The sequence below is a fragment of the Podarcis muralis genome, chromosome 13 (genome assembly GCF_964188315.1).
Source record: "Podarcis muralis chromosome 13, rPodMur119.hap1.1, whole genome shotgun sequence".
Classification (NCBI taxonomy): Eukaryota; Metazoa; Chordata; class Lepidosauria; order Squamata; family Lacertidae; genus Podarcis; species Podarcis muralis.
Window position 1 is genome coordinate 45,159,401 of NC_135667.1, and position 26,377 is coordinate 45,185,777.

The 26,377-nt window shown below is 43.6% G+C and overlaps 1 protein-coding gene across 8 annotated transcripts; it reads left to right on the forward strand.

Annotated features, from left to right (window-relative positions):
- Window positions 1–1,985: 1,985 nt before the first annotated feature.
- Window positions 1,986–26,128, forward strand: STRADA (STE20 related adaptor alpha). Of its 8 annotated transcripts, none has more exons than XM_028701511.2 (13): window positions 1,986–2,171; window positions 4,129–4,216; window positions 8,235–8,292; window positions 10,282–10,310; window positions 13,211–13,313; window positions 15,339–15,460; window positions 18,579–18,687; window positions 19,371–19,494; window positions 20,768–20,939; window positions 21,898–22,002; window positions 22,152–22,393; window positions 23,270–23,312; window positions 24,724–26,128. In XM_028701511.2, exons 2-13 carry the CDS (start codon window positions 4,181–4,183, stop codon window positions 24,874–24,876), a joined length of 1,296 nt encoding a protein of 431 aa, XP_028557344.2. In that variant the 5' UTR covers window positions 1,986–2,171; window positions 4,129–4,180; the 3' UTR covers window positions 24,877–26,128. The 8 variants fall into 8 exon arrangements, 7 of the variants coding, with proteins under 7 accessions (XP_028557344.2, XP_028557347.2, XP_028557343.2 ...); XM_028701514.2 differs by having other exon boundaries at window positions 4,129–4,192; XM_028701510.2 differs by lacking the exon at window positions 1,986–2,171 and adding an exon at window positions 2,372–2,391.
- The last annotated feature ends 249 nt before the right edge of the window (window positions 26,129–26,377 follow it).

The following is a 26,377-nucleotide window of genomic DNA, read 5'->3' on the forward strand; positions in this document are numbered from 1 at the left end:
GGTCCCAAGCCTTGCATGCCTGTTTCTGGTTGCCAAGGAAGAACCTTCCTCTGCAGTTTTTTTAGTATTTCCTGGCACCTTGACTTAAACCCCCATTTTTAATTCACCACCAAGGAAGAAGTGAAAATCTACATTAGGAACAATGGGAGAATAAAGATCTACATCAGGATCTGCTGCCCCTGTTGCTCAGTTGCTTGAGCACAAGACTCCTAAACTCAGGTTTGTCGGTTCGAGCCCTAAATTGAGTGAAAGACTCCTGCATTGCAGGGGGTTGGACTAGATGATCCTTGTGGTCTCTTCCAGCTCTGTGATTCTGCTGCCCAAGGCAGTCGCCTCACCTTGCCTCATGAATGGGCCAGGCCGGCCCTGAAAAAGCAGCCCCTTTTTAATTTGGATCTTACGGTAAAGGTAAAGGGACCCCTGACCATTAGGTCCAGTCGTGACCGACTCTGGGCTTGCGGCGCTCATCTCGCTTTATTGGCCGAGGGAGCCGGCGTACAGCTTCCGGGTCATGTGGCCAGCATGACTAAGCCGCTTCTGGCGAACCAGAGCAGCGCATGGAAACACCGTTTACCTTCCCGCCGGAGCGGTACCTATTTATCTACTTGCACTTTGACGTGCTTTGGAACTGCTTACTTCCTGCAAAAAAAAATGGCTACTTATAGATATGCAGGTCAATGGAGCACATGCAGTCGAGCGTTCCATTAGGACTGGGAGAATGAGAGGAAAACAAGTTTAAACCACACTGCAGCCTAACTGGTGTATCTCCTCCAACCTACAACGTAGTTTGCATTGGTAGGGCAATTTTCTTACATATATTAAAAAATTCTCTTGTATGTAAAATTTGGTATGCTTATGTTTGAGACTTAACCTTGATGGAAAAGCTTACCAGAAAAGGTAAAAGGAAGAAGACAACGTAAGAATCTACCAAATCTTTTACAAAACGTGTTTCATTTGCGACGAGGAAAGAAAATGCTTATAAAGCACCCCAAGACACATGAAACCTGTGGTCTGACAATGTTTTAAAATGGGCAGTTATTGAATTTATTATTATTACTATTACAACTGAATGCAGCTGTGGTTGCTATGCAATGGGGCAGGAACTGCCAATTGACTACATGTTTGTTCCTACAGTCAAAAAATTTTTATATCTATTTTATCTGTAAACTGCCTTGAGTCTCTGTCAGGGGAAACGGTGGGTGGTAATAATAATAATAATAATAATAATAATAATAATAATAATAATAATGTGGTACCTCGGGTTACATACGCTTCAGGTTACAGACTCCGCTAACCCAGAAATAGTGCCTCGGGTAAAGAACTTTGCTTCAGGATGAGAACAGAAATCGTGCTCTGGTGGTACGGCAGCCCCATTAGCTAAAGTGGTGCTTCAGGTTAAGAACAGTTTTAGGTTAAGAACGGACCTCCGGAACGAATTAAGTACTTAACCTGAGGTACCACTGTAATAATAATACCTCTATAATTATGTGTATACATATGCAGATTTCTCCTTTCTTTCACCCACCCTAAGCAAGAAATAAGAGAAAGAACATGAACTATATAGCCCTGTGTTCTTTGCCGCTACATATCCTACAGCCCAATTGCAACCGTTACACTATTAATAATAACAAAAAAATTACTCATTTATTGTATTTATATATCATCTCTATCTTACAAGGAGCTCGAGGAAGTACATTATTCTCACAACAACGACCCTGTGAGGTAGGTAAGGCTAAGATATGGTCCAGTGGCCCAAAGTCATGGCTTCGTGGGGATTCGAACCCTTGCCTCCCAAGAGCCATGGATTCCTCTCCGTTTACCCCGGGCAGTCGCCACTTCCGCCAAGCCGCAGAAAGGGCAAAGCCCAAAAAAGTTGGTGATGGGGAAGGACTGAAAGGAACCCGGAAGTCGCATCTGCATAGCCGAGCGTTGTCACTCTAGCATTTCCAACCCTTTCTCTATGGACGGCGCAGGGCTTTTCTCCGCCCCTTCCCTTCCCCAGCTTCAAAGCGGCAGCGGGTTACCTTGCGGAGAAGGCGCCGGGCTGCGACGTGAGCTGCGTAGCGCTGCGCCAGTGGCGTCGTTGGCCCCGCCTCCCCCTCACACACACACCGGAGACCGTTTCTTTATCTCTCTGGGCCGCTGAGGGGAACCAGCCGAGAGGGGTTGAGGTGAGTGAGGAGCGGCCCTCAGGGGGCTGAGTGAGGGCGGGAGAGGGCCGTTAGGGGCCGAGGAGGAAGAGGAGGCCGCGCGTGCCGCCCCCACCCCCCCTCAACGGTTCATTTTTCAAACGCGTGCCCTCCCTGCCCCGTCAGGGAGACCCTTGGGAGAAGAAAGGGTCTCTCGTCTGCGCATGCGCGCGCAACAGGGCCGGCCCACCCGTGAGGCCAGGTGAGGCGACCGCCTCAGGCGGCCGGGTCCTCAGGGTCGGCAGCTCCCGGCGTCCATCTTTTCTTACTCTCAGCCCCCCAGGTTCCTTGCCTCACGCTGTCTTCCCTTGGCAGGGAAGAAGGGGGCGCCCCATTTTAGGGGGTTCGCCTCGGGCAGCCAAATGTCTTGGGAAGGCCCTGTGTCAGTACGAGGGGGAAAACTAAGGAATAAAATGCTATAGAATACAGTGGTACCTCGGGTTACATACGCTTCAGGTTACAGACTCTGCTAACCCAGAAATAATACCTCGGATTCAGAACTTTGCTTCAGGATGAGAACAGAAATCGTGCTCTGGCGGCGCGGCAGCAGCAGGAGGCCCCATTAGCTAACGTGGTGCTTCAGGTTAAGAACAGTTTCAAGTTAAGAACAGACCTCCGGAACGAATTAAGTACAGTGGCACCTCAGGTTAAGTACTTAATTCGTTCCGGAGGTCCGTACTTAACCTGAAACTGTTCTTAAACTGAAGCACCACTTTAGCTAATGGGGCCTCCCGCTGCCGCCGCGCTGCCAGAGCACGATTTCTGTTCTCATCCTGAAGCAAAGTTCTTAACCTGAAGCACTATTTCTGGGTTAGCGGAGTCTGTAACCTGAAGCGTATGTAACCCGAGGTACCACTGTACATAAGCTGTGAGGGGTGGGAAGGAACGCTTAGTTTCATCCCTGGTAACAGATAAGCAACAGCAGCCTCAGGAGCGAAGTGGGTTCTGAAAAGAGGGAGACAGTTGGGGTTTGCCAACCTTTTTTTGCTCCTGCAGAGCTCCTGTGCTTTAGACAGTTGCATGGCAGAGCTTGCCCCAGTTGCAGCCTCGTGCTGGGTATTCCTTCGCCAGCTCTATCCTGGTCATCGCGCTTGCCAATAGCGCAGGATCCCTACCTGGAACAAATAAGATGAACAAGATGCATTTGAATTTGGGGAGAGGGGCGTGCAAGACATTTGCAACGTTTGTGCATTAAAAGTCTTGATTTTCCCCCTCCCCTTGCATACCTACGTAAGGTGCTTTGTTCCTGCATCTCCAGTTGTAGGGGCGCCGTAGAAGTTACTGTTGGGCATTTTGGTCTGGAGTCCTAAGATGGCATACCCATAGAAATATTGAGGAGGAGGAGTTTGGACTTGATACCCCGCCTTTCACTCCCTTTTAAGGAGTCTCAAAGCGGCTAACATTCTCCTTTCCCTTCCTCCCCCACAACAAACACTCTGTGAGGTGAGTGGGGCTGAGAGACTTCAAAGAAGTGTGACTGGCCCAAGGTCACCCAGCAGCTGCATGTGGAGGAGCGGAGACACAAACCCGGTTCCCCAGATTACGAGACTACCGCTCTTAACCACTACACCACACTGGCTAGCGTTAGCAAAACACTCTTCCTGTATGTGTTTTGTTTGCATAGTTCCTATCACCAGCATTCACATTGTGCTCTTTAAGTAATTAAATTTGGCTGATGTGATTTTTATTACTGCATGACAAACCCAGTGAGCTTTGTGACTGCAGAGGCATTTGTGTCTGGTGCTCCTGGATCTAAGCCCAGTACTTAAGCCATTGCACAGTTCCCACCACCTTTTGGAGCCCTGCTTATTTGGTTCATCCCATACTAAGAGTTTTCCTTTACCAAACAAAAGTACTGTTGGTTAGAATTAAGGTAGAAAGAGCCCATTTGTTTTACAGCCTTTTGAATCACTTTCTGCCCTTTTTTTGTTATTATCAGGCCTATTTTAACATTTCGTGCCTTTGGAGTAGCATTACCAAGTCTGGATTCCATGTCTTTCCTTGTAAGTAAACCCGAACGAATTAGGGTGAGTGTCAAACACTTTCACGATTCAATTAGCATTTCTCTGCACGTCCTTTCAAGGTATAGGGCTTGCTTTATGAGACAGAGCTGTGTTGACTTGGGACTCAGCTATACAGCTGCAAATAAAATGTTTTAAGTGTGTTGTAAAGTGCAGTGTATGAATGTGACACTAGATGGCGATGGTGAGCTATGGAAAATCTCATATTTTTCAAAACTTTTTTAAAAAGCATTTTCACAATGTTTTAAATATCTGTATAGATTCCACCCTGCTCACGTTTCCTTTTCAGAAAGCATCTCATCCTGTGAGGGTGATGACAGAAGTTAGGAACTGCACACATTGATTGCAATCCTAAGTGTACTTTCTGGGGAAGAAACACTGCTCTTGAGGAAATATACAGTTAGTTTCAAGCTGGAACTGCTAAGATCAATCGGTTCAAAATTATGATTTGGGTGTGAAGTGGTTCTTTTTAGGTGGACCGTTTTTGACAAAGCTGGCCACTGCTATCTTAAAGAAGATTCATAGCAATAAGCACAATGTCATGCAGTTTAAGCAGCTAGACTTTTTATTTTAATTACCTGCCTAAGCTTTTCTGTTGAATGCCTCAACACATGGGAATATAGGAAGGTGCCTTACTGAGTTAGACCAATGGTCCATCTCACTCAGTATTGTCTGCACTGGCTGGCAGCAGTTCTCCAGGGTTTGGGGCAGGCTTAAATCCCAGCCCTGTCTGGAAATGCTGTGGATTGAACCTGGGACCTTCTGTGCACAAAGCAGATGCTCTGTTACTGAGCTGTGGCCCTTCTCCACACTTCCAGATGGGAGGGCTCTTTGCGTCATTCCCCACCCCAACCCCCATAAAGTCTACAGCCCTCAAACTTCCTGCTTGCTGCTCACACGAATGAGTGGGAATTGGCCAGTTGAGAAGAAGGACTGGACCAGAACTTCTGTTCACAAACCTCCTTTGTTGGTGGTTTGGCAAATGGTCAAGCTTTTAATTACATATACCTTTAAAACAAATATTGCAGCAATGTTTCTAATTTATATGTAACCTTCAATTTGAAAAATGCTTTGCAATCTTCCTTTTGTTTGCTGCTACAGCAACACTGTGCAATAGTTCATTTTCCATTTTAGAGATGAGGAGCTGAGGAGATTTGAGCAAACTACTTTCTCAGTGCATGTCAAAGTTAATATTTGAAGCTGAGTTTTCCAGAACTAAGTGCAGCTCTTTCTTCATACAGGGAAAATTATATAGGCCAGTGAGGCAATGTGTGTTACACTTCTTAGCAGTTTTAAATCTCAGTAGTGTGGAAGTTGAAGCAGGGTAAATGTTTTGCAGTGGTTCAAATAATGTTTTGCAGTGCAGAGCTTTCTATTCAGTGATGTGGGTTTTCTAGAAAGTTTTGGATTGGATAATTTTTTATTGCTCTAAATTGACACTGTGCTGATTTAACATGTTTGTTTAACTTATTTTTTTCCTTTGCTTAATGTGTGTCATCTTAATTTTACATGCTATATAAATATATGAAAGTTGTTGTTTTTTCTCAAAAGTAGCTGTGAAATATTTGACTTGAACAATTCAACAACATACACTTAGCATGGGTTAAATGTTATATTTAAACAAATCCAGACATTTACTTGGCATTACAGTGGTGCCTCGCAAGACGAAATTAATTCGTTCCGCAAGTCTCTTCGTCTTGCGGTTTTTTCGTCTTGCGATGCACGGTTTCCCATAGGAATGCATTGAAAATCAATTAATGCGTTCCTAGGGAAACCGCCTTCAGATCAGGTCCGGGGACAGTCTGTCCCCGGACCTCTTCTGAAGGCTGGGGGGGGGGGACAAGGGCTTTTCTTCCCACCCCCAGCATTTTAAAAAACCCTGGGACAGCGGAGGACTTCTCCGCTGTCCGGGCGATCTTAAAATGCTGGCGGGCGGCATTTTAAAATCGCCCCGGGAGAGCGGAGGACTTCTCCGCTGTCCGGGGCGATTTAAAAGCCCCTGGGAAGGCAGGCAGGGGGGACAAAGACTTTCGCCCCCTGCCCGCCTTCAGAAGGCGTTCCCGCCCCCCGCCCCGCTTCGGAACAGCGTTCCGAAGTGGGGCGGCTGGGGCAGGTCTTCCCGCCCCCCCTCCCCGCTTCGGAACAGCGTTCCGAAGTGGGGCGGCTGGGGCAGGTGTCCCCGCCCCCCCTCCCCGCTTCGGAACAGCGTTCCGAAGTGGGGCGGCTGCGGCAGGTCTTCCCGCCCCCCCTCCCCGCTTCGGAACAGCATTCCGAAGTGGGGCGGCTGGGGCAGGTCTTCCCGCCCCCCCTCCCCGCTTCGGAACAGCGTTCCGAAGTGGGGCGGCTGGGGCAGGTGTCCCCGCCCCCCCTCCCCGCTTCGGAACAGCGTTCCGAAGTGGGGCGGCTGGGGCAGATGTCCCCGCCCCCCCTCCCCACTTCGGAACAGCGTTTTAAAATGCTGGGGGTCGGGAGCGAAGCGCTGCCGACCCCCAGCATTTTTAAATCTCCCCGGGACACGAACGCTTCGCTCCCGACCCCCAGCATTTTAAAATCTCCCCGGGACACGGGGATATTTTAAAATGCTGGGGGTCAGCAGCGAACGCTTCGCTCCCGACCCCCAGCATTTTAAAACCTCCCCTGGACATGGGGAGATTTTAAAATGCTGGGGGTCGGCAGCGAACGCTTCGCTCCCTCCCGCCAGCATTTTAAGATCGCCGGGGCAGGCGGGGGGAAGGCAGGCGGGGGGGAGCAAAGACTTTTGCCCCCCGCCGGCCTTCAGAAGAGGTCCTCTTCTGAAGGCCGGCTGTGGGCGAAAGTCTTTGCTCCCGACCGCCAGCATTTCCCTATGGGCTTTCGTCTTGCGATGCAAGCCCATAGGGAAATTCGTCTTGCGAAGCGCCTCCAAAACAGAAAACCCTTTCGTCTTGCGGGTTTTCCGTCTTGCGAGGCATTCGTCTTGCGGGGTACCACTGTAGTTTTGTTGGAGCACTTATAGGTATTTTAAGACATGGCAACTCAATAACATACACTTAACTTTATGTTATTTCGATGCGGGGGGGGGGGGGGATTAAAGCACTGAAAACTGTTACCATAGTAATTTTAGCTTGCCTGAAGAGTTATACACCTATATATGTATGTGCTTCTTAGAAATCACCTGAGGAAAGTTAATTGCAAGTTTGATTTTAGATTGGACTATAATTTTAACAATCCCAGTTTCCCAATTTAACTTGTATTGTGCTCATTCATTGTGTTACTAATTAATCTTAAGAAGCAATGCATTTCTAACAGGGGAAAAACTTCAACTCCACATTACAGATTCTTTTTATAGGCATGGGGATTTTTGTGTTTTTAGTAAGTTTGTTCCAAGTTGCCACAAAACGATTTTGCTGATTCAGTTAAACTTAGCCATGACTTAGCCTTATTGAAGCCAGTGGAACAAGTTAGACACAATTCAGGACCAAAATAGATGCAATGGGGCCAGCCAGGCTTGTTCACATATTTCTTTCACATACACAGTTTTAACATCAAGAGAAAAATGTGGGTGGGGGGGGAATGAATACTTTATCTCCCTTGCTTCACGTGCTGTTCTTTCTATCTTGGCTTTCCATATTGAAGCTAGGGTGGAATAAAAGTGTCTGAAATTAGGTAAGGGCAGGATGTTGTTACTAAGGAAAGATTTTTGCAAATTGCAAGCCATGAATGAGCAGTGAGAAATCATTCTCCCCTTTCACATAGCAGTTCCCTCCTCTGATCCTGATTTGAGGCAAACCATGTTTTACTGTTTGTCTGAAATGGCACACTAGAGCTTTTGCTTACACTGCATACCCTAGTGTGCTGGTTCAGATAAAACAGCAGGCTGCATGGGGGATTGCATGGGAGGCTTAGGTGTAATATCAAGGCATTATGTCTGAACAATCTCTTTGTTGCTGCATTTTACGTCAACAGAGGTTTTTTCTTTGGTTAAGTGCAATTAAAATAAATGGTGCCACATTAAGTTATGCCTTTGTGGGGTTTATTTTTCTAGCGGTGGATGTCCGAGAAGTTCATTTTTGAGGGCTTGAGGGAGTTGGAACTGTTTGGAGGTAAGTGCTTTAAATGAATCAATTATTTCCTTAGCTGTGCTCCATGTTTCTCAGTGCTGTGAAAGTATTGACAGCACATCTGTAGGTGTAATTTCAGTTCTGATCCTGGAGGAACCTCACAAAGACAAATGGTGTTGGGGAAGATGTAGCTCTTGGCTTAATTTCATGTGACCCACAGAGACAGGGTGGTACAGAGAGAGAGCTATATAATCCTACCGTGATAGAAATGCTGCTCAGTTGGCTTTGGCTCACAATTGGGTTTTCCCATGGGGCAAAGACAACAGGACAAAGGTTCTCTGCTCCTAGTTTACAAAATCTGCCCACTGTTTCATGAGTTGCAGTACCCACTAGGAGCTTCTCTAATGTGGATTGTGCTCTTACCATTTATTTTGACTGGATTTCAATGAGAGACATTTCCAGTGACTCTAATACATTGGTTTGAAACTGTACCTGTTCATGGGAACATTAAGAGATTTCCGCCACAAATTCTGCTTAAATACTCAAGCCTTAAGCGGCTATCATTAACCAGATACGTCCCTCATTCTGTTCTGCAGTAACAAAATTCTGGGTTAGAAATTAAACTGTATTCTTTGAGCCAATTCCAGTGTTCCATGAGCATGAGATTAGAGACCTCCCAAGCCAAACAAATACCCTTTCAGAATGAATGTGCCAGATTGCTTGTTTGGAAAACTAACATATCAAGGGAAAGGCTGGAGTAGAAGTCTTCTTGATATGTAAGCTTTGCCCATGCAGGCAGAATTTTAACATAGGGACACTTTCAAACTAGCAATTGCTTGTTCCCAGATTGCTTGTTCCTTCTCAACAAATTAAACATTAATATCACTGGGTCTGGAGAGCATCCATCAAATAAATCTAAAAGTACTCAAATGTGAAATTGCTGAACTTTAAACAAAAAAATACGTAACACCTCTAAAAGCTGTCTTCATGCCAGGTGATTGGAAAGTATTTTGAATTGCATCTCATTACAACTTACAAAAAGTCTCTAAATAGTAATGACTTGACCATTGAGCCCTAGTGAGTCATTGTCTGAATCTGTCCCAGGTCTCTGAAATTTTAGGGTGACAAGTTGTCTACTATGTCATGTTGCTTCTTTCATGGGTTTTGAGCCTCGTGTGAACCCTCTCCCTTTTTCCTCTTTTTTTTGCATTTGCATCGAGTTCTGATTTCAAGGCCATCTATTGAGCTGCCCTCCTTTAAGCTAGGCATAATTTGACTTTAGGGCAGAAGGCTTTTTTTAGATATCAGCACAAAACATCTATTTGCACTTAATCTGCCCTGACTACTGAATTCGGCCATCCAAACTTAATTTTTCTCCAGTGTTCTTATCACTGGTTCAGTAGGTTATTTCCCTCCCCATATCTTTTAGCACTGACTATTTAAAGTGATTTATTTACAAAAAGCAGATTCAGATGTGCTTGTGGATTGTAAAATCCCCAAATTTAAAGTAGACTCATTGAAATGGATGAGCTTGAAAAATCCATTGATTTCCATATGCCAACTGTGTAAGCTAGTTCAGAACTGGCTCCTGGCTCCAGTTTTGCAGTCCTCATATTTCCCTCTTGCTTGGCTGTGGTTGGGTTGTTGAGGCTCCAACTCACAATAGTGGAGCTGCAAAGCAAGGATCTCAAACTATTTCTTTTTTCCCCTGTGATGGAGAATTGGACACTATACAAATGGCGCTATGCCTCTTGAGGGAAGGGAAGTGTAGCTTGAAGTCTCTTCTCAGTTTAAAGCTGTTTATGTGGATAAGTTTTAGGGGAACAAAATAGCATAAATCAGATCCCCCAAACCAGCAAGGAATTCCTATTTTGTCCAGTAGCAGTGGTCAGAATGACACTAGTGTAGGTTATGATGCCCTTTTGAGGTTATTTGAATATCTCTTGTAAATGAACTGATTCTGGTTTTGTTCTTAATGGGTATCTATTTAAGAAAACACAGTTGAATGAATGATTGATTTCTTTACTCCAGAGCAGCCTCCGGGTGACTCTCGGAGAAAAGTAAGTGACCTTTGTAGGTTGTGGTGCTGTGGCCTATTGCATGGAGATTTGTGGACATTATGACATTTTTTTTCTCCATTTTGCCTTATTTATACATCTAATATTTTCAGCTCTACATTTGTGGGAACAAGGTTTCAACCTGGAAATAAGATTTTGGTGTGTGGCATGTAGATTTATTTTAGCCTTAAATCCTGGATTTTAAATGGTTGTTCTCACTAGTAATGTAAAATTATATGGCTGTTCAGCTGATCTTTTATTTTTTAAAAAATAAAACGATAAAATTACTGTTTAAAAAGAAAATCTGGAAGTGAGATAGTTGAACAGCTATTTAAAAATATTCGAAACCACCCTTTTTCTCAGCCTATGCTCAAATTCAAGAGTTAATGGCCTGCCAAAATCAATTTGCACTATCTTATCACATTTGTGGCCAGAGCTGGAAAAATCCCAGGGACCTGGCCAACTTGCTGACACCTAGGATTATTACTTTTCCATATCAATGGGAATATGTGGAACATCTAGTAGTCTACAGCTACTGTCCTATCCCTAGTTACCTAGATGAAAGCCTCACTGAGTAGACACGTATAGGATTACAGTGTAAAACTAATAATTGCCTGCCTGACTGCAACACACACACACACACACCATTTATTGAACTGTTGTGATGTCATGGAGTGTTCATAAATATTCTACCTCTTCAGGGTATATACATCAGCATTTACAAACTTGCGACAATGTGCAGCTTCTGTGAGAGAAATGAAAGGTCATTTTCACTGGGGGAAATCATGCTATTGAGCAGGAAGGGAAGCCGAGGCCTGTGAAAAGGGCCCAGAAAGCTGGGAAGCTATGACACATGGAATTGTTAGCCAGTGTAGCTAATGAAATGGAGCAGAGTAGGCAGTGAGCTGAGAAACAGGTTTGAGGAAAATAATACAAGAATTGACAGGAAGCTAAGGTAAGGAAGGGCCAAGGAGAAAAGGGGAATGAGGGATGTATTTTATGTGATCTAGCAGTAGAAGGGGCTATATATATATATATACTGTTGACAGGGAAAGAGGGAAAGATAAAGCAGTCAGGCAGGCTGAAAGCTGAGTGAGGATAAAGCAGAGAGAGATATTGGCTGAAGTAGGCCAGGCAGACTGGGTAGTGGAAAAAAATGGTAGAATCTGAGCATATGAAGACTAGTGAAGACTAAGAACTAGAGAAAGTGAAGCTGGGAAAATCTCACATGGGAGTCTAGGGATGGGGTGCTTGTGTTATATTGGTATGGAGAGAATGAACCAGGTAGTATTTGGGGGTTGTGGGCCAAGGATGCTAAAGAGATTGATTGGGAGAAGAGACTGGAGTAGGTGGTCAAATCTTGAGTTGCTAATTTGTACACAAGATTCTTTTTCCAGTCTTGGCTCTGTTTTTTCCAGTCACACTAGTAAAAGTACATCTGATTTTTCCAAACACATTTTATTAAAATATAGGTCCAGCTAAATTTAAGTATCCAAAAAGCCATCTGTTTAGAGGCTAGAGTATTTTATAAATTCAGAAGGAGAAGGGTTTTTTCCTTTCCTGTTTTCTAAATTTCTGCCATTTACACCAAAAAGCGGTCCTGTGTTGAAACCCTTGCAGGCAGCTGTATTTGTTTTTCTTGCAGGGGCTTTTTGTGTGCTGTACTTCACAAGTAGCATTTTAATTTAAGCTTTTTTACTTGTTTATAAAATACCAAGTTCAGTAGAGTTCCTCTGCATGGATAGAATTTTTCAACCAGTTGCTGTTTCTGCGTGGAGATGTAGAAAATACCTTAAGTTTTGGAAGAGGGGGAGGAAATGTCATAATAAACTGTTCTGGGGGAGAGGATCTTGATGTGTAAAAATAGCAGATTAGCTATTTTTTACAATACAAAACTTTATGCTTTACTAACATAACTGCCTTCATCTTAAAAGAGTTTTAGGCTGCAGTCATAAGCACACTTGCCTGAGAGTAAGCCCCATTGAATTCTGTAGGACTTCCTTCTGAGTAAACATAATTAAGGTTGCACTGTTAGACACACAGCTGCCATTATGCTGAAGTCTGACTTTTCCTGTTCATTTTTCATTTCCAGTATCTGAGTTTCTTTGCAGGTTCTCTGTTTTTATTATTACAGGCATTTTCCCATTTATGAAGCGCATTCAGTGTGCATTGTGCTTTTCAGGCAATTGAAGCACAAATAAGGGAAGTGAATAAAAAACAAGGGTTTCTCAGTAAGATTGCAAAGGAAATACAATGACTGTGCACCTTTTGGAAGCTGTGGTAGGAACATACGAACCATTGATCCATCTAGCTTAAGAGCCTTATTTGACTGACAGTGGCTCTCCACATTTCAGTCATAAGTCTTTCCTAGCCCTGTTTATTTCTTCTTTTAGTTAGAGGAGATGAAGATTGAACCTGAGATATTATGGTACCTCCTGTAGGGCGGAAAGTGGTGACAGGAAGTTTTGAAGTTGCATGGCACTTCTAAACCCAGATTTCAAATCTACATGTGGAAATGTTTGCATCTGAAAATTGTAAATTTCTTGGATTTTGATTTTTTGTGTGCTGGTTTTGAGGAAGCAAGCCACAAGGGTGTTCTTGGAGGGAATTTGATTATACGAGGTAGCAAAGGAGACCATACATAATAAGCTGTGAAAGCAGTGACATTTTTGAACTCTGAGCATGATCCTATACATGCCCCCTCTAAAGTAAGTTCCATTGAGTTCATTGGGACTTGTGTATAGTATCCTAAGGTTACAAAAGGCTATAAATGATATTTTGGAGAGATTCTCCAGCATACAAACCACATCCTTCCAATTTGAGTAATGTATATTCAAAAGCGTCATACAGAAAAGCTAATTTTGCCCTGTTAGTCTCTTGCATCTTACTCTTTTCTTTTCCAGACCAATGAAGCAAGCTCAGAATCTATAGCATCCTCCCCGAAAAGGGACACCATGAACTGTTATTTGCCTGACAGCAATTGTTATGAGTTACTGACCATAATAGGTAATGTTTTGACTTTAGTTTTGGGTGTTTCACTTTTCATAGTACTGAAGTTCTCCTCATTTCCTTAGTTGACTTTGTTTATGAGTTGAATAATGTTATCCTTTCTTGAGGTGCTGTTATTTTTAACAGCACTGATATTGGCTGCTGTTTTCTTTCTAGGCATAAAATGACAAATAATTATACAAGAAACATCCTCTTGTAATGCAGTACTGAGACATTAGGGAAACTGGGACACCTCTGGGTGGGTGGGTATTGGGAAGGAGGTGCCAGGCCATGAAGTCGCCCATCATCATCGTCACCTCTCTCATTCCAGGTTCAGCATTTTTGCTGAGTCTGGAGGAAGTTGTTTTGGTTCTTGGGCAATCAAATGCTGCCCTCCCCATGCTATTTCAGGTGAAGCTGGGATTAGGAGTCAGTGTGTTCTGGGGTGAATACAGAATCTCAAAAATGCAGAATTGGACATCTATCAGGTCACTCATACGTGTGGGGTTTGTCCTAATCAGTTGCTGTTGTTCACCTTCCATTCCCTTGCCATTTCTGATGCAGTACAGCAAAGCCCAATGCTCTTTCCACCTGTGCCACTTCCTAAATTCCTTCTAGTCACTTTGAATGGATAAGGTTTTATCATATCTGTCTTGCATTCCTTGCATGTTGAGAAGAACAGGTTCAATTTTTTGGGTAGGGGATATTGCAAGGTATTTATTGTATTCAAGATCCATTTGTGAAACCTGTCCTGCTCTCGTAGACACTGATAATTGTCCAGACACCTCTTCCCTCTTCCCAAACTTATCATGTCCTAAGATGGCAAATTCAGACTTCTTCTGAAGACTTGCTTTTTAAAAAAATTCTGAGCTGATTTTCCAACCCACTGTTTTCCAAGGTGGTTGTTTCACTTATCTTACTCCTTAATTTTATGCATCATACAGCTGCAGGAGTATAATAAATGGGATTAAGAAGTGTGACTACTTCTTAACATTCTGCAGTTATTAACCATGTGTATTACACAAACATTGCATCACCATGAAATTTGCTATGGAGAATTTCATTGGTGAGGTGTGCATTTTGTCTTAATTTCAGAAAAATTACATAGAAAAGGTAGCTTGAGTCATAGCAATTTAATTTTTTTTTAAAAATGTGCATTTGTATTTATTTTATTACATTTATATCCTGCCTTTTTCCCATCATGAAACTCAAGGCAATGCCCATCTGTTTCCCGGGTGATCACTCATTCAGTCACTGACTAGCAGCCCGGAATGGCTGGGGAAACCCAGCCAGATGGGTGGAGTGTTGTTGTTGTTGTTGTTGTTGTTGTTGTTGTTGTTGTTGTATCCAGACCTACTAAGCTTCAGCAAGGAGATGGCCTCCTGAATATTCAGATCATACCTTGTGATGGGTAACATCCTTCATGATTGTTTTTTATCTAATGATGATTTATCATGCAGTCTAAATCATAAAAAAGTGAGCTAGAGCAGGACTAAGTTAGTCACACATAGAATCCATTAAAATCAGTGTGAAAAGTTTGCCAGGACTTAAGTCCCATTGATAAAAGAACATTGTGATAGAATGAATGATTATTATTGTTTCCAGACATTGTTTACTGGCAAAAAATTTTTTTAAAAAAATTATCTTCTTAACCTCCAGGTATTCCACTGTGGTACGCATTTTGTTTGTTTGAAAATTTGTGTTGTAGAAGTTCAGCATTTCCATTTCATTTAACGGAGGGAAGTTATAACAAGCTGGTCATTTGCTTTGTTTTCTGCTAGCTGTTTCTTGGTTTGATTTATAATATAACAAGGCACAAAAAGAAAATGAGTAAGCTGTATATAAATGAACACTATAACATATTAACAAAATGAAATAAGTAGGAAGAAAACTGATAAATTCAGCTTTAGAACCTAGATTAAGATAGGTTTTATCTGAATTCTACCATAATTTCAAAAATAGATAACTGCCAGCAGGAAAATGCTTCAGTTGAGATTTTGTGGAAAGCGTTATTGTGACAAAGAATGCTTCTTATCTTTTCAGGCAAGGGCTTTGAGGAGCTAATGATAGTGAATCTTGCACGGTATAAACCAACAGGAGAGTTTGTCACTGTCCGGAGGATCAACTTAGAGGCCTGCACCAATGAGATGGTGGCATTTTTGCAGGTAGAGATAGCAATCTTGTGCAGTTAGTTTGCTTTGTCCTTAGTTGGAGATGCTTACCTTGGTTCAGTCTGAATTACTATGGCAAATGGCACTCCTTTGCTGACATTCCACTTTCTTAGGGCCCTATGATTCTATATAGTGTTGTTTCATCTGTTAGTGGCTGGGTTGTAGAACTGAACACCTGCAAAGTCTTTGTCTTAAGACTAGAGAGACCAGTGTTTCCCAACCTTTATCCCCGTAGCCCCCTTCCAAACTTGTTTTCTTTCTATGCCCCCCATGGGCATAGCCTAGGGGGGTGGGGTGGGCAGCTGCCCCCCCCATAAGTGAAAATCAATACAAATCTGAGATTCTGCCCCCTAACTAAAATCCTGGCTACACCCATGCCCCCCCCCCATCATACTGGTAGAAAGGTAGCTATTTAAATGTATTGCTTGTAAATAGAACATTTTTAATAATTTTTATAATTTATACAAAATACAATTGCATAAAATGATGAAAACATAATGAAATATTGTTGAAGCACATAGAATCATGGAGCTGGAAGGGACCCCAAGGGTCATCTTTCTAGTGCAACTCCCTGCAATGTAGGAATCTCAGCTAAAGCATCCATGACAGATGGCCATCCAACCTCTACTTAGAAATCTCCAAGGAAGGAGAGTCTAGAACCTCCTGAGAGATATCCGTCTTCCATGTATTATAAAAAGTAAACAACACTTATTTAACCCGAGTTATTTGATACAGAAGGGGAAACCTACAGATACAGTCCAAAAGGCACACAGGGAGTTCGGTATATATGGGGAAATTTTAAAAAGCAAGTGGTCCTCACTGACCTGCTGCAAAAAGATCTTGTCATCCGGAGGAACCCTGGCTGCCTAGATAAAACACTGTAGCCCCACACACCTTTACCTGGGAGTAAGGCCTACTGAACTCAGTGCAGCGTTCTTGTGAGTAGACAGTTATTTACTAGATGCAAGTCAGCAGCACCAGATGACCCACTCAGCTAGAGGCTGGGGTGAATTTCAGCCCGCGCCTTGCAGAGCTGGACAGATGCTGCCGACGGACCCTACGCCCCTCAACAACATCTGAAGGCCCTGATCCTCTAGGTGCTGGAGTGGATTGCACCCTGAACCTTGCAGAGTCAGGCCCAGGCTGCCCTCGGGACCAGCACTGGCGGCAGCAACAAGCAACTCTGGCTTGCCCAGCCACCGCACTTCCCTGACCTGGAGGTTCTGGATCACAGGCTCTGCTGGTCAAATGGGAGCCTCAGTGATCACCCCCTCCTCCTGCCAGAAACAAACCAGGACAGCTCCAAGAAACCACATGTGGCAGAAAGAAGCGCTAGGCCCTGGTAGGCTGCCCCCTTACCCTCTTGTGATAGCCAGCCGATCAGGGTTTTTTAAATGCTTTTCCCCCTTCACTTCTCATGTCCCTCTGTGGCCCCATAGCCTCGTGCTATGCCCCCTCCCCCCCATTTATGTGATTTTCACCTGTGGCCCTCTTGGAATATCCTGCCTCAGACCCCCAGTTGGGAAACACTGAGATAGACAACAAATTCCTGTCCTCCTGAACTTACAAGAAAGGCATTTCCATAACATCTTCCACTGCTAAATTGCTCTTACAGTTGGAAGATTTGGAGCATTAAATAGCTTCTTTATAGTGTAATCCTATGGATGTCTGCTCAGACATAAGTCCCTGGTAAGATAAAAATGACTTCATGATGTGGAGGGGAAGAGTTAGTAGGTGCCAAGCACCACAGAAAGACTCAATATTTTTGTTCATTTTATATTGTAGTTTATTGGTCTGCTTATAATGTAGTAATGCATTATGAATTGCACTGTATTCTCTGTCATCTGAAATGTCAAGTGGTCTTCAAGGGCAACTCCATGGATAGTATATTACAGTAATTAATCTTTGAGATTAACAGTGACCTATCTAACAAGTAGAGGCATTTGCTAGTTGTAGCTGATAAGAAAAGCTTTCATGATAATCCAGGAGCAAAATTAGGTCACGAAGACACTACGGACTGCAAATATGTTCTTTCAATATACTGGGATCCTGTTAACGTGGAGAACACATAGATAATCCATCATTGTCAACTATGACTTACATGGATTTAGTTTCAGATTGTTCCTAAGCACTGGTTTGGAATAGAACTTTATTACTTTTAAATGTTTAAAGGTGATAGCCAATGTAAGTCTTACCCACTGAAATCAAGGAGTTTGGTGTTTTTTTAAGTGCCTGTAAATGTTATATTTGAGCACTCAAGAGTTATACAGGCTGCAAGTCTGAATAAGTTATGAGGAAACTCCCCCGCCCCCCAGTTATTATCTGCCAGCAGCCTCACACCCAGTGTACTTTCCCAATAAACCAAAAATTTGATAGTTTTGAAAGAAGTGGTTAGAATGACGACGATTTTGAAAGGTTCAGTCCGCCACCTTGATTCAAAATGGTGTCCAGTTGTATCCAAGCATAGATGAAAACCCACTGTTTAATCTCAAGATCCATTATGAAAAATTGGGTTACAATATCTTAACAAGTGTCCAAATTCATAGTGAACAGTCAAGCAAGAAACTTTCCAAAGTATATAGTGTATGCATGTATGTATTTCTTTTCCTGTAAAAAGAGAGGGCACCTTCATTTAAGCTGATATCTTTTGATTCACATAATATGTTTTGCTGAGCTGTACCCCAAATATACAAAACACCTGGCCAGCAGAGCTAGTTATTTAAAAACAGTCAAGCTGTCAAGCGATTTACAAGTTTAAACAATAAAAAACCTTGATTAGCTTGTTTCCAAATATTACCTGCTGTATAAATAAAGCTAAGCAAATAAAATTACTAGCAAAATGCTGTTTTATTTCTGACCCTTTGGTTTGGTTTACTCCTGTTACAGTGCAGTGGTGTTTTTATTATTTTATTTGTCTCAGTGATTCATGTGGATTAAGTATTCAAATTCTGATTGTACCCTGAACTGGCAAAAGAAGCAATAAGCCATGATATAAGTTGTGAAGGGGTGTCAATTGGCCATTTGTTTTCCCCCTAGAGTATCCATACCTCTTGAAGTTTCCTTTACTCATTTGTTTTAAAAAAATTGTTGTCTTATAATTTTTTGCTTTCAGGGTGAGCTTCATGTCTCAAAGTTCTTCAGCCACCCAAATCTTGTGCCATATAAAGCAGCCTTCATAGCCGACAATGAACTGTGGGTTGTTACAGCTTTCATGGCCTATGGTAAGTAAAACTTGAACCTTCCTCCACCATTAGACAGGATATAGGTTTAATGTGAGGACACATTCAGACACCCATGATGATCCTATGCACTTAAGGTGCTGTAAATGAGGTGAGGCAGCTTCCTTTTTTTCAGTATTTGCTCTGCATGTGCTCTTTCCAGGAAAGTTTTGTGTTAGCCTCAGAGACAGAGTATTCTGTTAGGCTGTGGGTGGTGAAATTCCAAGTGAGGCCCTTCCCTCTCTGTCTCTCAATCATTTTGAGGTAAGCATAACCCTCAGGAAGGGAAACCTGAAAGCCTTTTAAAAGCAAATGAAGGTTTCAGAGCATCTTCTGCGAAAAAAATTCCCTGTTTGAGGAAAAAGAGAATTTTGTAATGATAGAATTTAGCTTTTGTACCAGCCTTTGGTTCAATCAAATTTAACCTTTCTCTCTACTGATGTCGTCTCTACAAGGGAGGAAGTTTTGTTTGGGGTGGGGTTCTATTAGAGAAAATTGGACCAGAAGTTACTTTAGTCTTCTCAAGTGTAGTTATATGTGCTTGAACCTATTCCCTCTGGCATCTGAAGGCAGGTCTGTGCATGTGTCCGTCTTCTACAAATAATGAGACGAGCAATTGTTAAAACAACTGGGTTTAGTTTTTCTGGAACCATTGAAGTACCTTGTGTTTTTTCTCCTTTTTGTAGGTTCTGCTAAAGATTTAATCTGTACACATTTTATGGATGGGATGAGTGAGCTAGCTATGGCTTATATCCTCCAAGGTGTTTTGAAGGCCCTTGATTACATTCACCATATGGGATATGTTCACAGGTAAGCCCTTTAAGCAATAGGAAGCAAAATTTAACTCTTCTGAAATGAGGCCTAGTATCTCAGCTTCCCACAAAGATTTAGGAAGTTGTAGTCATTTGAGTGCTTTTTTTTAAAAACCGTAGTCCATTGGTAGAGCTGTAGTTTCCTGGACTGCTTGTTTGGTAGGCATTACAGTCAAGTGGAGATGAGGCTGGTTTGAGTTTGTGGTGTAGACAAACAAGAAATGTTAAAATGTCATGGGACAGGAAGCATGATTAGGCAAAAGGAGAATTGACGTTGTCTTGCTCCTGCTTCTTGTCAAAGGGCACAACGCAAACTACCACTGGGGTTTACTGTGTGTTTGCCACATCAGCATGGAATCTATCATACAGAATCTAAGCTGAGCTGAGAGCCTGGTTCTCAATGTAGAAACAGCATGTATGCATGCAGACATTCTATCCTTACTGCTTGCAAAGAAATGTCCCCGTGAAAATTAGTTGTCCTTTTGTGCCATTAATTTTACCTTTTAGTTAGGGTTACTCTGTTAAATTGTGAACCAGGTAGCCTCTCTCTCAAGTCTAGTACAGTGGTGCCTCGCAAGACGAAAAGAATCTGTTCCGCGATTCTCTTCGTCTAGCGGTTTTTTCGTCTTGCGAAGCAACCCCATTAGTGGCTAAGAGGATTGGCGCTATTAGCGATTTAGCGGCTTAGCGGCTTTTAAAGGATTAGCGGCTAAGCTGCTAAAAGGCTATTAGTGGCTTAGTGGCTTTGAAAAAGGGGGGGGAAAGCGGGGGGGGGGAATGGCGAGACTCGCAAGACGTTTTCTTCTTGCGAAGCAAGCCCATAGGGAAATTCGTCTTGCGAAGCGCATCGCAAATGGAAAACCCTTTCGTCTAGCGGGTTTTCCGTCTTGTGAGGCATTCGTCTTGCGGGGCACCACTGTACATAGGTACAGTCTAGATTGCCATGTTTTCATTTGTTACTCCGCATTAGAAGCATGGACTGGACCCTGAACAACAAGTGTGCTCAGCTAGTCTTACTAGGTTTGGTAGGGAAAAGGAAAGTTTCAAGGCTTCTCCCACTTACAGAGAAATAAACATAGATATTGAAGTCTTGCCTCGACTCAGCAATTGCTGAGTATGATACATGACTTCCTATTTGCATATAGTATGTAGTGTTACAGTATACACTTGCATATACTTTAGATTTCCTACATATAAAATTGAGTAGGGTTGGATGGAGGTGTTGGGTGGGGGGTTTGTGGCTGCTTTCTCTCTATCCTCTTTGTATGCAGGAGCGTGAAGGCCAGTCATGTCCTGATTTCTGCAGATGGGAAGGTGTACCTCTCTGGCCTGCGCAGTAACCTAAGCATGATCAGTCATGGTCAGCGTCTCAAAGTAGTTCATGATTTCCCCAAGTATAGCATCAAGGTTCTGCCATGGCTAAGCCCAGAGGTCTTGCAGCAGGTATGTTAGAGTCTTTCTTAGTCTCGTTTACTTAGCCCTCGAGTGTACAGGACGAACGCTTGCCAAATGTGTCTTATTGATAAAACGAATTGTTCTGTGTAATACCCCAACTATGGTAGCTGTTCAGGTAACCTCCCACCTCACCGACTCCACTTTTCTAAAAGAAACACTGAACTTTTACACTGAGGGGCTTGAGCTTAAACCACAGATTAGGGGTGTCACCTCCTCCTCCGTTGAGCAGATCCTGGGGGTCTTTTTGTGTAACGTGGAAGTAGCACTGAAAGCACATATAAAATTGGTACAAGGGCCACAGCTTGGGAGTAGAGCATCTGCTTTGCATGCAGAAGATGCCAGATTCAATCCCTGGCCTCTCTAGGCATGGGTGTAGCCAGGGTGGGGGGCAGCTGCCCCCCTAGATCATGTAAAACAATAGAAATACTTAACTAACTAACTGACCAATCATGTCAGTTCTGCCCCCGCCCAACAAAAGTCCTGCCTCCCCCCAACAAAAATCCTGGCTACACCCATGTCTCCAGGGAGAGAACTTGTATCTGAAACCCTGGAGAGCTGCTGCCAGTCAGTGTAGACCAGGGATAGTCAACTTTTTTATACCTACCGCCTGCTAATACATCTTTCTTGATGGTAAAATTTCCTTACCACCCACCAGTGCTCAATGGAAGGAGGATTCAGCTTGTGCTGTAGAACCCCCTACCACCCACCTAGAATCCTGAAACGCCCACTAGTGGGCGGTAGGGACCAGGTTGACAACCCCTGGTGTAGACAGTACTGAGCTAGAAGGACCCAGTGATCTGACTCGGTATAAGGCAGCTTCCTCCGTTCCTAAAATATTGTCTTTTTGTAGGTAGCAGTGATAGATTCTTTGTTTAATTAATTTCCACCACAGTTTAAACAGGACTCACAATGGATTAAGCACCTTATTTTCATTTTATCCTTTTAGAATCTCCAAGGCTATGACGCAAAATCTGACATCTACAGTGTAGGAATAACAGCCTGTGAGCTGGCAAATGGCCATGTCCCTTTCAAGGATATGCCTGCAACTCAGGTAGGGAATTTTCTGCTCTACTTCAGCCCCCGCCTGTACTATTATCAGAGCCAGGAGGCTAAAAGTATTGCGGCAGTAGCCGTGTTACTGTAGGGCGAGCTTTTCTGCTATACCAAATGCACCTGCTTTCCCCCTCTCTTGTACTTCAGATGCTTTTGGAGAAGCTAAATGGCACTGTCCCTTGCCTGCTGGACACAACGACTATTCCTCCGGAGGAGCTGACCATGAAGCCATCGCGCTCAGGGGTTAGCACTGGGCTGGGGGAAGGCATGGCAGCCAGCAGTGGCAGGGCCTCTAATGGCGAGGCAGCACCACATCCATACCACCGTACCTTCTCGCCCTCCTTCCACCACTTTGTGGAGCAATGCCTACAAAGGAACCCGGACCTGAGGTATAGCAAAAACAAAGAAATCTCACTGACTGAGGAAGGTTTGAAAAGGCTGGTGATGTGGGAGACCTATGTGATGCTTGGTATACATTGAAGCCTTTTTCCTAATAGTATGCTAGTGGGATGGTAGAAGAAGGAAGACCATCACTTGGTAGAATCCATATTCTCTAACCATAACCTAGGTTCTGTCACCAGAACGTGGAAGGCCTGGAAACTCCCTGATTAGGGTGCACAGGGGGTACACTTGATAATTGTAAAGCGTCTGGTGGGGGAGACCGAGCTAAACCATCCCGCAGGGCTTGCTGAATGGATATATCAAAGTAGCTGTTTGCGTATACCTATAAAGCAGATTCTCATAGTGTTGGCTGGTAAAAGGGGAACATTCAAAGTCTTTATCAAACAGATCTGCTCTCAGAAGGTGCAAAGCGATAACAAAGTATGTAAATGTCCTCTCTGCTTGAATGTATTCACCTGTTCCAAATATGCAGATGTAGAATGGCTTTTGTGATCAGTGTTGATACAGTCAGGATAGCCGTTGATGTAGTCATACATGTAGCCACAGCAAGAAACGTCTTCGATGAACTACTAGCCCAGGTTAATAGAGAGGATGGTGCCTTTCAGGTGTTATCAAATGTAGTTGGAACAGGGATTGTATGTCCCTTGCAGTTCCTATTCCCCACTGTTCCTTCATTAACCTGGATATGGACGTTCCGAAACTTTTTCTCATTTGGGGCAGATAGGAAAGCCACAAACAGTGGGCAAGTGTTTCTTATAGCTTCACCATCCTGAAGCTATAAAATATAATATTTACTGCTCTCTCTCCATGCTTATTCCTTCTTGTACTGATACGCCACCCCTTCATGTTATTCTCTTGAACAGGCCAAGCGCAAGTACACTGCTCAACCATTCCTTTTTCAAACAGGTAACACTTTTGCCCCAGTAATATTCTTCCTTTTCCCCCATCATGCTGTAGCAGAAAGCAGAAAGTAGGCCTCCAGAAACCGGGGGGGACGGGGGACCCGTTGCTATTGGAACTTTCTCCTGTGATAATGGGACTTTTCTAGGGTTTTGAAACTCGGAAGCTGCTCTTGGTTTTTATTACAACCCTTGGGTGAATGAGGGCACTTTGATCTGGTGGCGGGCAAGAGGGCCAAGGGATTGCAAGGAACACAAAGCACACCTTGCTACATATGTGCAGTGAGCCAAGGAGATTGTTCCGGCAACTCAGGATTTTTGAGACTTTTTTCCTCCCTTCCTCACTGGCTGTGAGTTGCTCCAACACTATTCTGTCTCTCCCCCAAGCCTTGCTAAGGCTAAAGTATCTACCCCTTAGTAAAAGCACTGGCCCAATCCAACTCTGAAGGTTAGGAAGTTTTTGTTTTTCAGGCTTGTCTGCCTACTGAGAAAATGCATGTAATCCTGCTTATGTAATTGCAATGGCCTTGCTGCTGGCCACTAGCCTGAAACAAATAGCAGTGTCCTTTGGTAATGTCCCTTGCCAGTTATATCATTCAGGCTGTATACAATTTATCAGTGATACCAATGCATGATGGGGGTGGGTGGGGTGGGGGTTTTTTTGAGAGTTTATTTTGTTGTATTGTGCTGAGTTTAAACCACCCTGCACACCACAGCACTGTTTTTATTTTTGCTGACACTGCCGACATTTTGGGGAGGGGAGGGGAGAAATTTGCTTGGCTCCAGCCCAGACATTAGCCATCCCCTATACTAATGAGTTGTTGGATTTGTTTTGGATTACACTGTGAAACCAGATTACCAGGAAGTCAGGGAACTGTTGGGAACCCCCCCCCCCCCCAGTGAGGTTGTCATTCAGAAATGCTGCAAAAGGTGGGAAATGTATGAATATGAGGGTATATTGGAGGAAATAAGAGCAGTTGTGTTTGGATAGAACACCCAATACAAAATTCAACCTGGCTTGACTTTTCCACAAATGCCACCTCCTCGTCCCCTAACAGAAGAGGGCCCTGAGTGATCTATCTAGTCCACTGTCCTATTTCCAACACTGGGCAGTCAAATGCCCCAGAGACACTTACAAACAGGGCATGAAGGCAACAGCCAAGCTCTGTTTGTTCCCAGCAGCTATGGAACTAACGAAAGCCAGAATTCTATTTTATTATTTCAGTGGAGACCACAATAGTCAATGAAACTAACTTAACAGCATGTGCAGAGAATGTCCAAATATTCAAAGTGCAGTTGTATACCCTACCCCATGATTATAATAAGACTGGTGTAAGTTACACTTAACCTCATCACTCTAGCTTGGAGTTGTTAATTCTGCTCAAATTAGCATTTCCCCTTCTCCGTGTGTCTTCCAGATCAAACGCCGTGCCTCTGAAGCGCTTCCTGAACTGCTGTATCCTGTCACACCTATCACCAGCTTTGAAGGCATGCAGGCACAAGATCCTAGTCTTATTTTTGGACTGGTTTCCCATCTGGAGCAGCTTGAGATGGATGACTGGGAGTTCTAGACCTCCAACAGAAGGAAGCATATAAAGTGTAGAAGTTCTTGAGAGAAAGCAAGCTTTCTTCAGGCATGGTTTACTTATGTAACACCACCTCCCTTTCTCACAGAGTCGTGACGTTATACTGCAGTTTACGTCTTCCATAGGAAGGTGGTCTAGATGACACACTGGAGCAAGACCCAGGGAGTATAGACTTGTGGGAGTGCAGCGAGTGCAGTAAGGATGTGGTGCTAGTGACTTCTAGCTCAGCTTTTGGTATGTTTGCATTCAAAATGATGGCCCATTGAACCAGTTTCCCCCTGCCATATCTGTGCTGTTGCAAGAGCCTCCAGGTTTAGGGAGGGTGTTTGGGTGCTCCTTGCTGTAGCTTCCTAGTCAAGGGTTGCCTTTGAGAGAACTGGGAATCAGCTTGGATGGTCATATATTACTTGCAAAGCATTCTTACCCAATGGAAAACTCAACAGCTTTGCAAGACAAAAGTGAAGGTAGCATTTGCAACAGCTGCATCCCATGCTGAATATATCCCCCCCCCCTTTTCCTCCAAAGGATGATGGGAATGGTAGACTTAACCCTATGGTGCTAAAAGTTTCCAACAGCAAACCAGAAAGGCAGGACTCAGTCACTTTCTAGCAATGCCAGCATTTTCCCCTAGTGTAAGTATTGCTGTAATGGCTCACCTCCATCTGTGGATCTGAGTGCTGTGCACTCCTGTTTTTTAAAAAAGAAACACTTAAAATGTACTCTGCTGGAAGAGATGGGTAAGGAGTTTAAGAGATGCTGGTCCTAGCTGTCTCTCCAACACAGGTTGAACGTATTTAAAAAACTCCTCTGTACCTCTGCCAAAATTCTACCCTCTTTTTCTTAGGGGCATGAGTGTTCGTTGTTCACTGTAGCTTTTCATTCTAAAAATGCTTTGCCACTCCAGTTTTAGTTTTCACCTAGGACAAGTGCTGGTTGATGACAAAACTTGCAGAACCTTGAACACTTTCCCCCTGTCTACTACACACTTTGCTGTTCTGAAGTTTCCCCAAATGGTGTAGTGAAGCCTTTTCTTCCTATTTCTCTCCCCGCCCCCAGGGGAGCTGTTTTCTTCTTAATCATTTTCACTCAATCAAGCACTGAGCCAATGCTGCATCTGTCTGGTTGGAGCCGATGCAGGACTTTTATGTATGCCTGTGTGTCTTACACTGTACTTGAACCCCAGTCCATGTTTGCTCTTCTAGTTTTGTTGCCAATTAAAATTTTATGCACTCTTAAATGGTAGAACTTTTGTGTAACATAGCTGTCTTCCTGTTTTCGCTCTGCAAAAAAGATTTATGCACCTGTAATTGGAAGCACAGCTTCTGGGGATACAGTGGTGCCTCGCAAGATGAAATTAATCCATTCCGCGAGTCTCTGCGTCTTGCGGTTTTTTCGTCTTGCGAAGCACGGCTATTAACGGCTTAGCGGCTTTAAGAAAAAGGAAACAAACTCGCAAGAACTCGCAAGACGTTTCGTCTTGCGAAGC

Bases quoted from the DNA above. Each gene is read 5' to 3' on its own strand.
- STRADA (XM_028701511.2), top strand. From the start codon at position 4,181: ATGTCTTTCCTTGTAAGTAAACCCGAACGAATTAGG. The intron at 4,217-8,234 runs GTGAGTGTCAAA...TTATTTTTCTAG, and splicing joins GTAAACCCGAACGAATTAGG to CGGTGGATGTCCGAGAAGTT. The intron at 8,293-10,281 runs GTAAGTGCTTTA...TCTTTACTCCAG, and splicing joins GGAGTTGGAACTGTTTGGAG to AGCAGCCTCCGGGTGACTCT.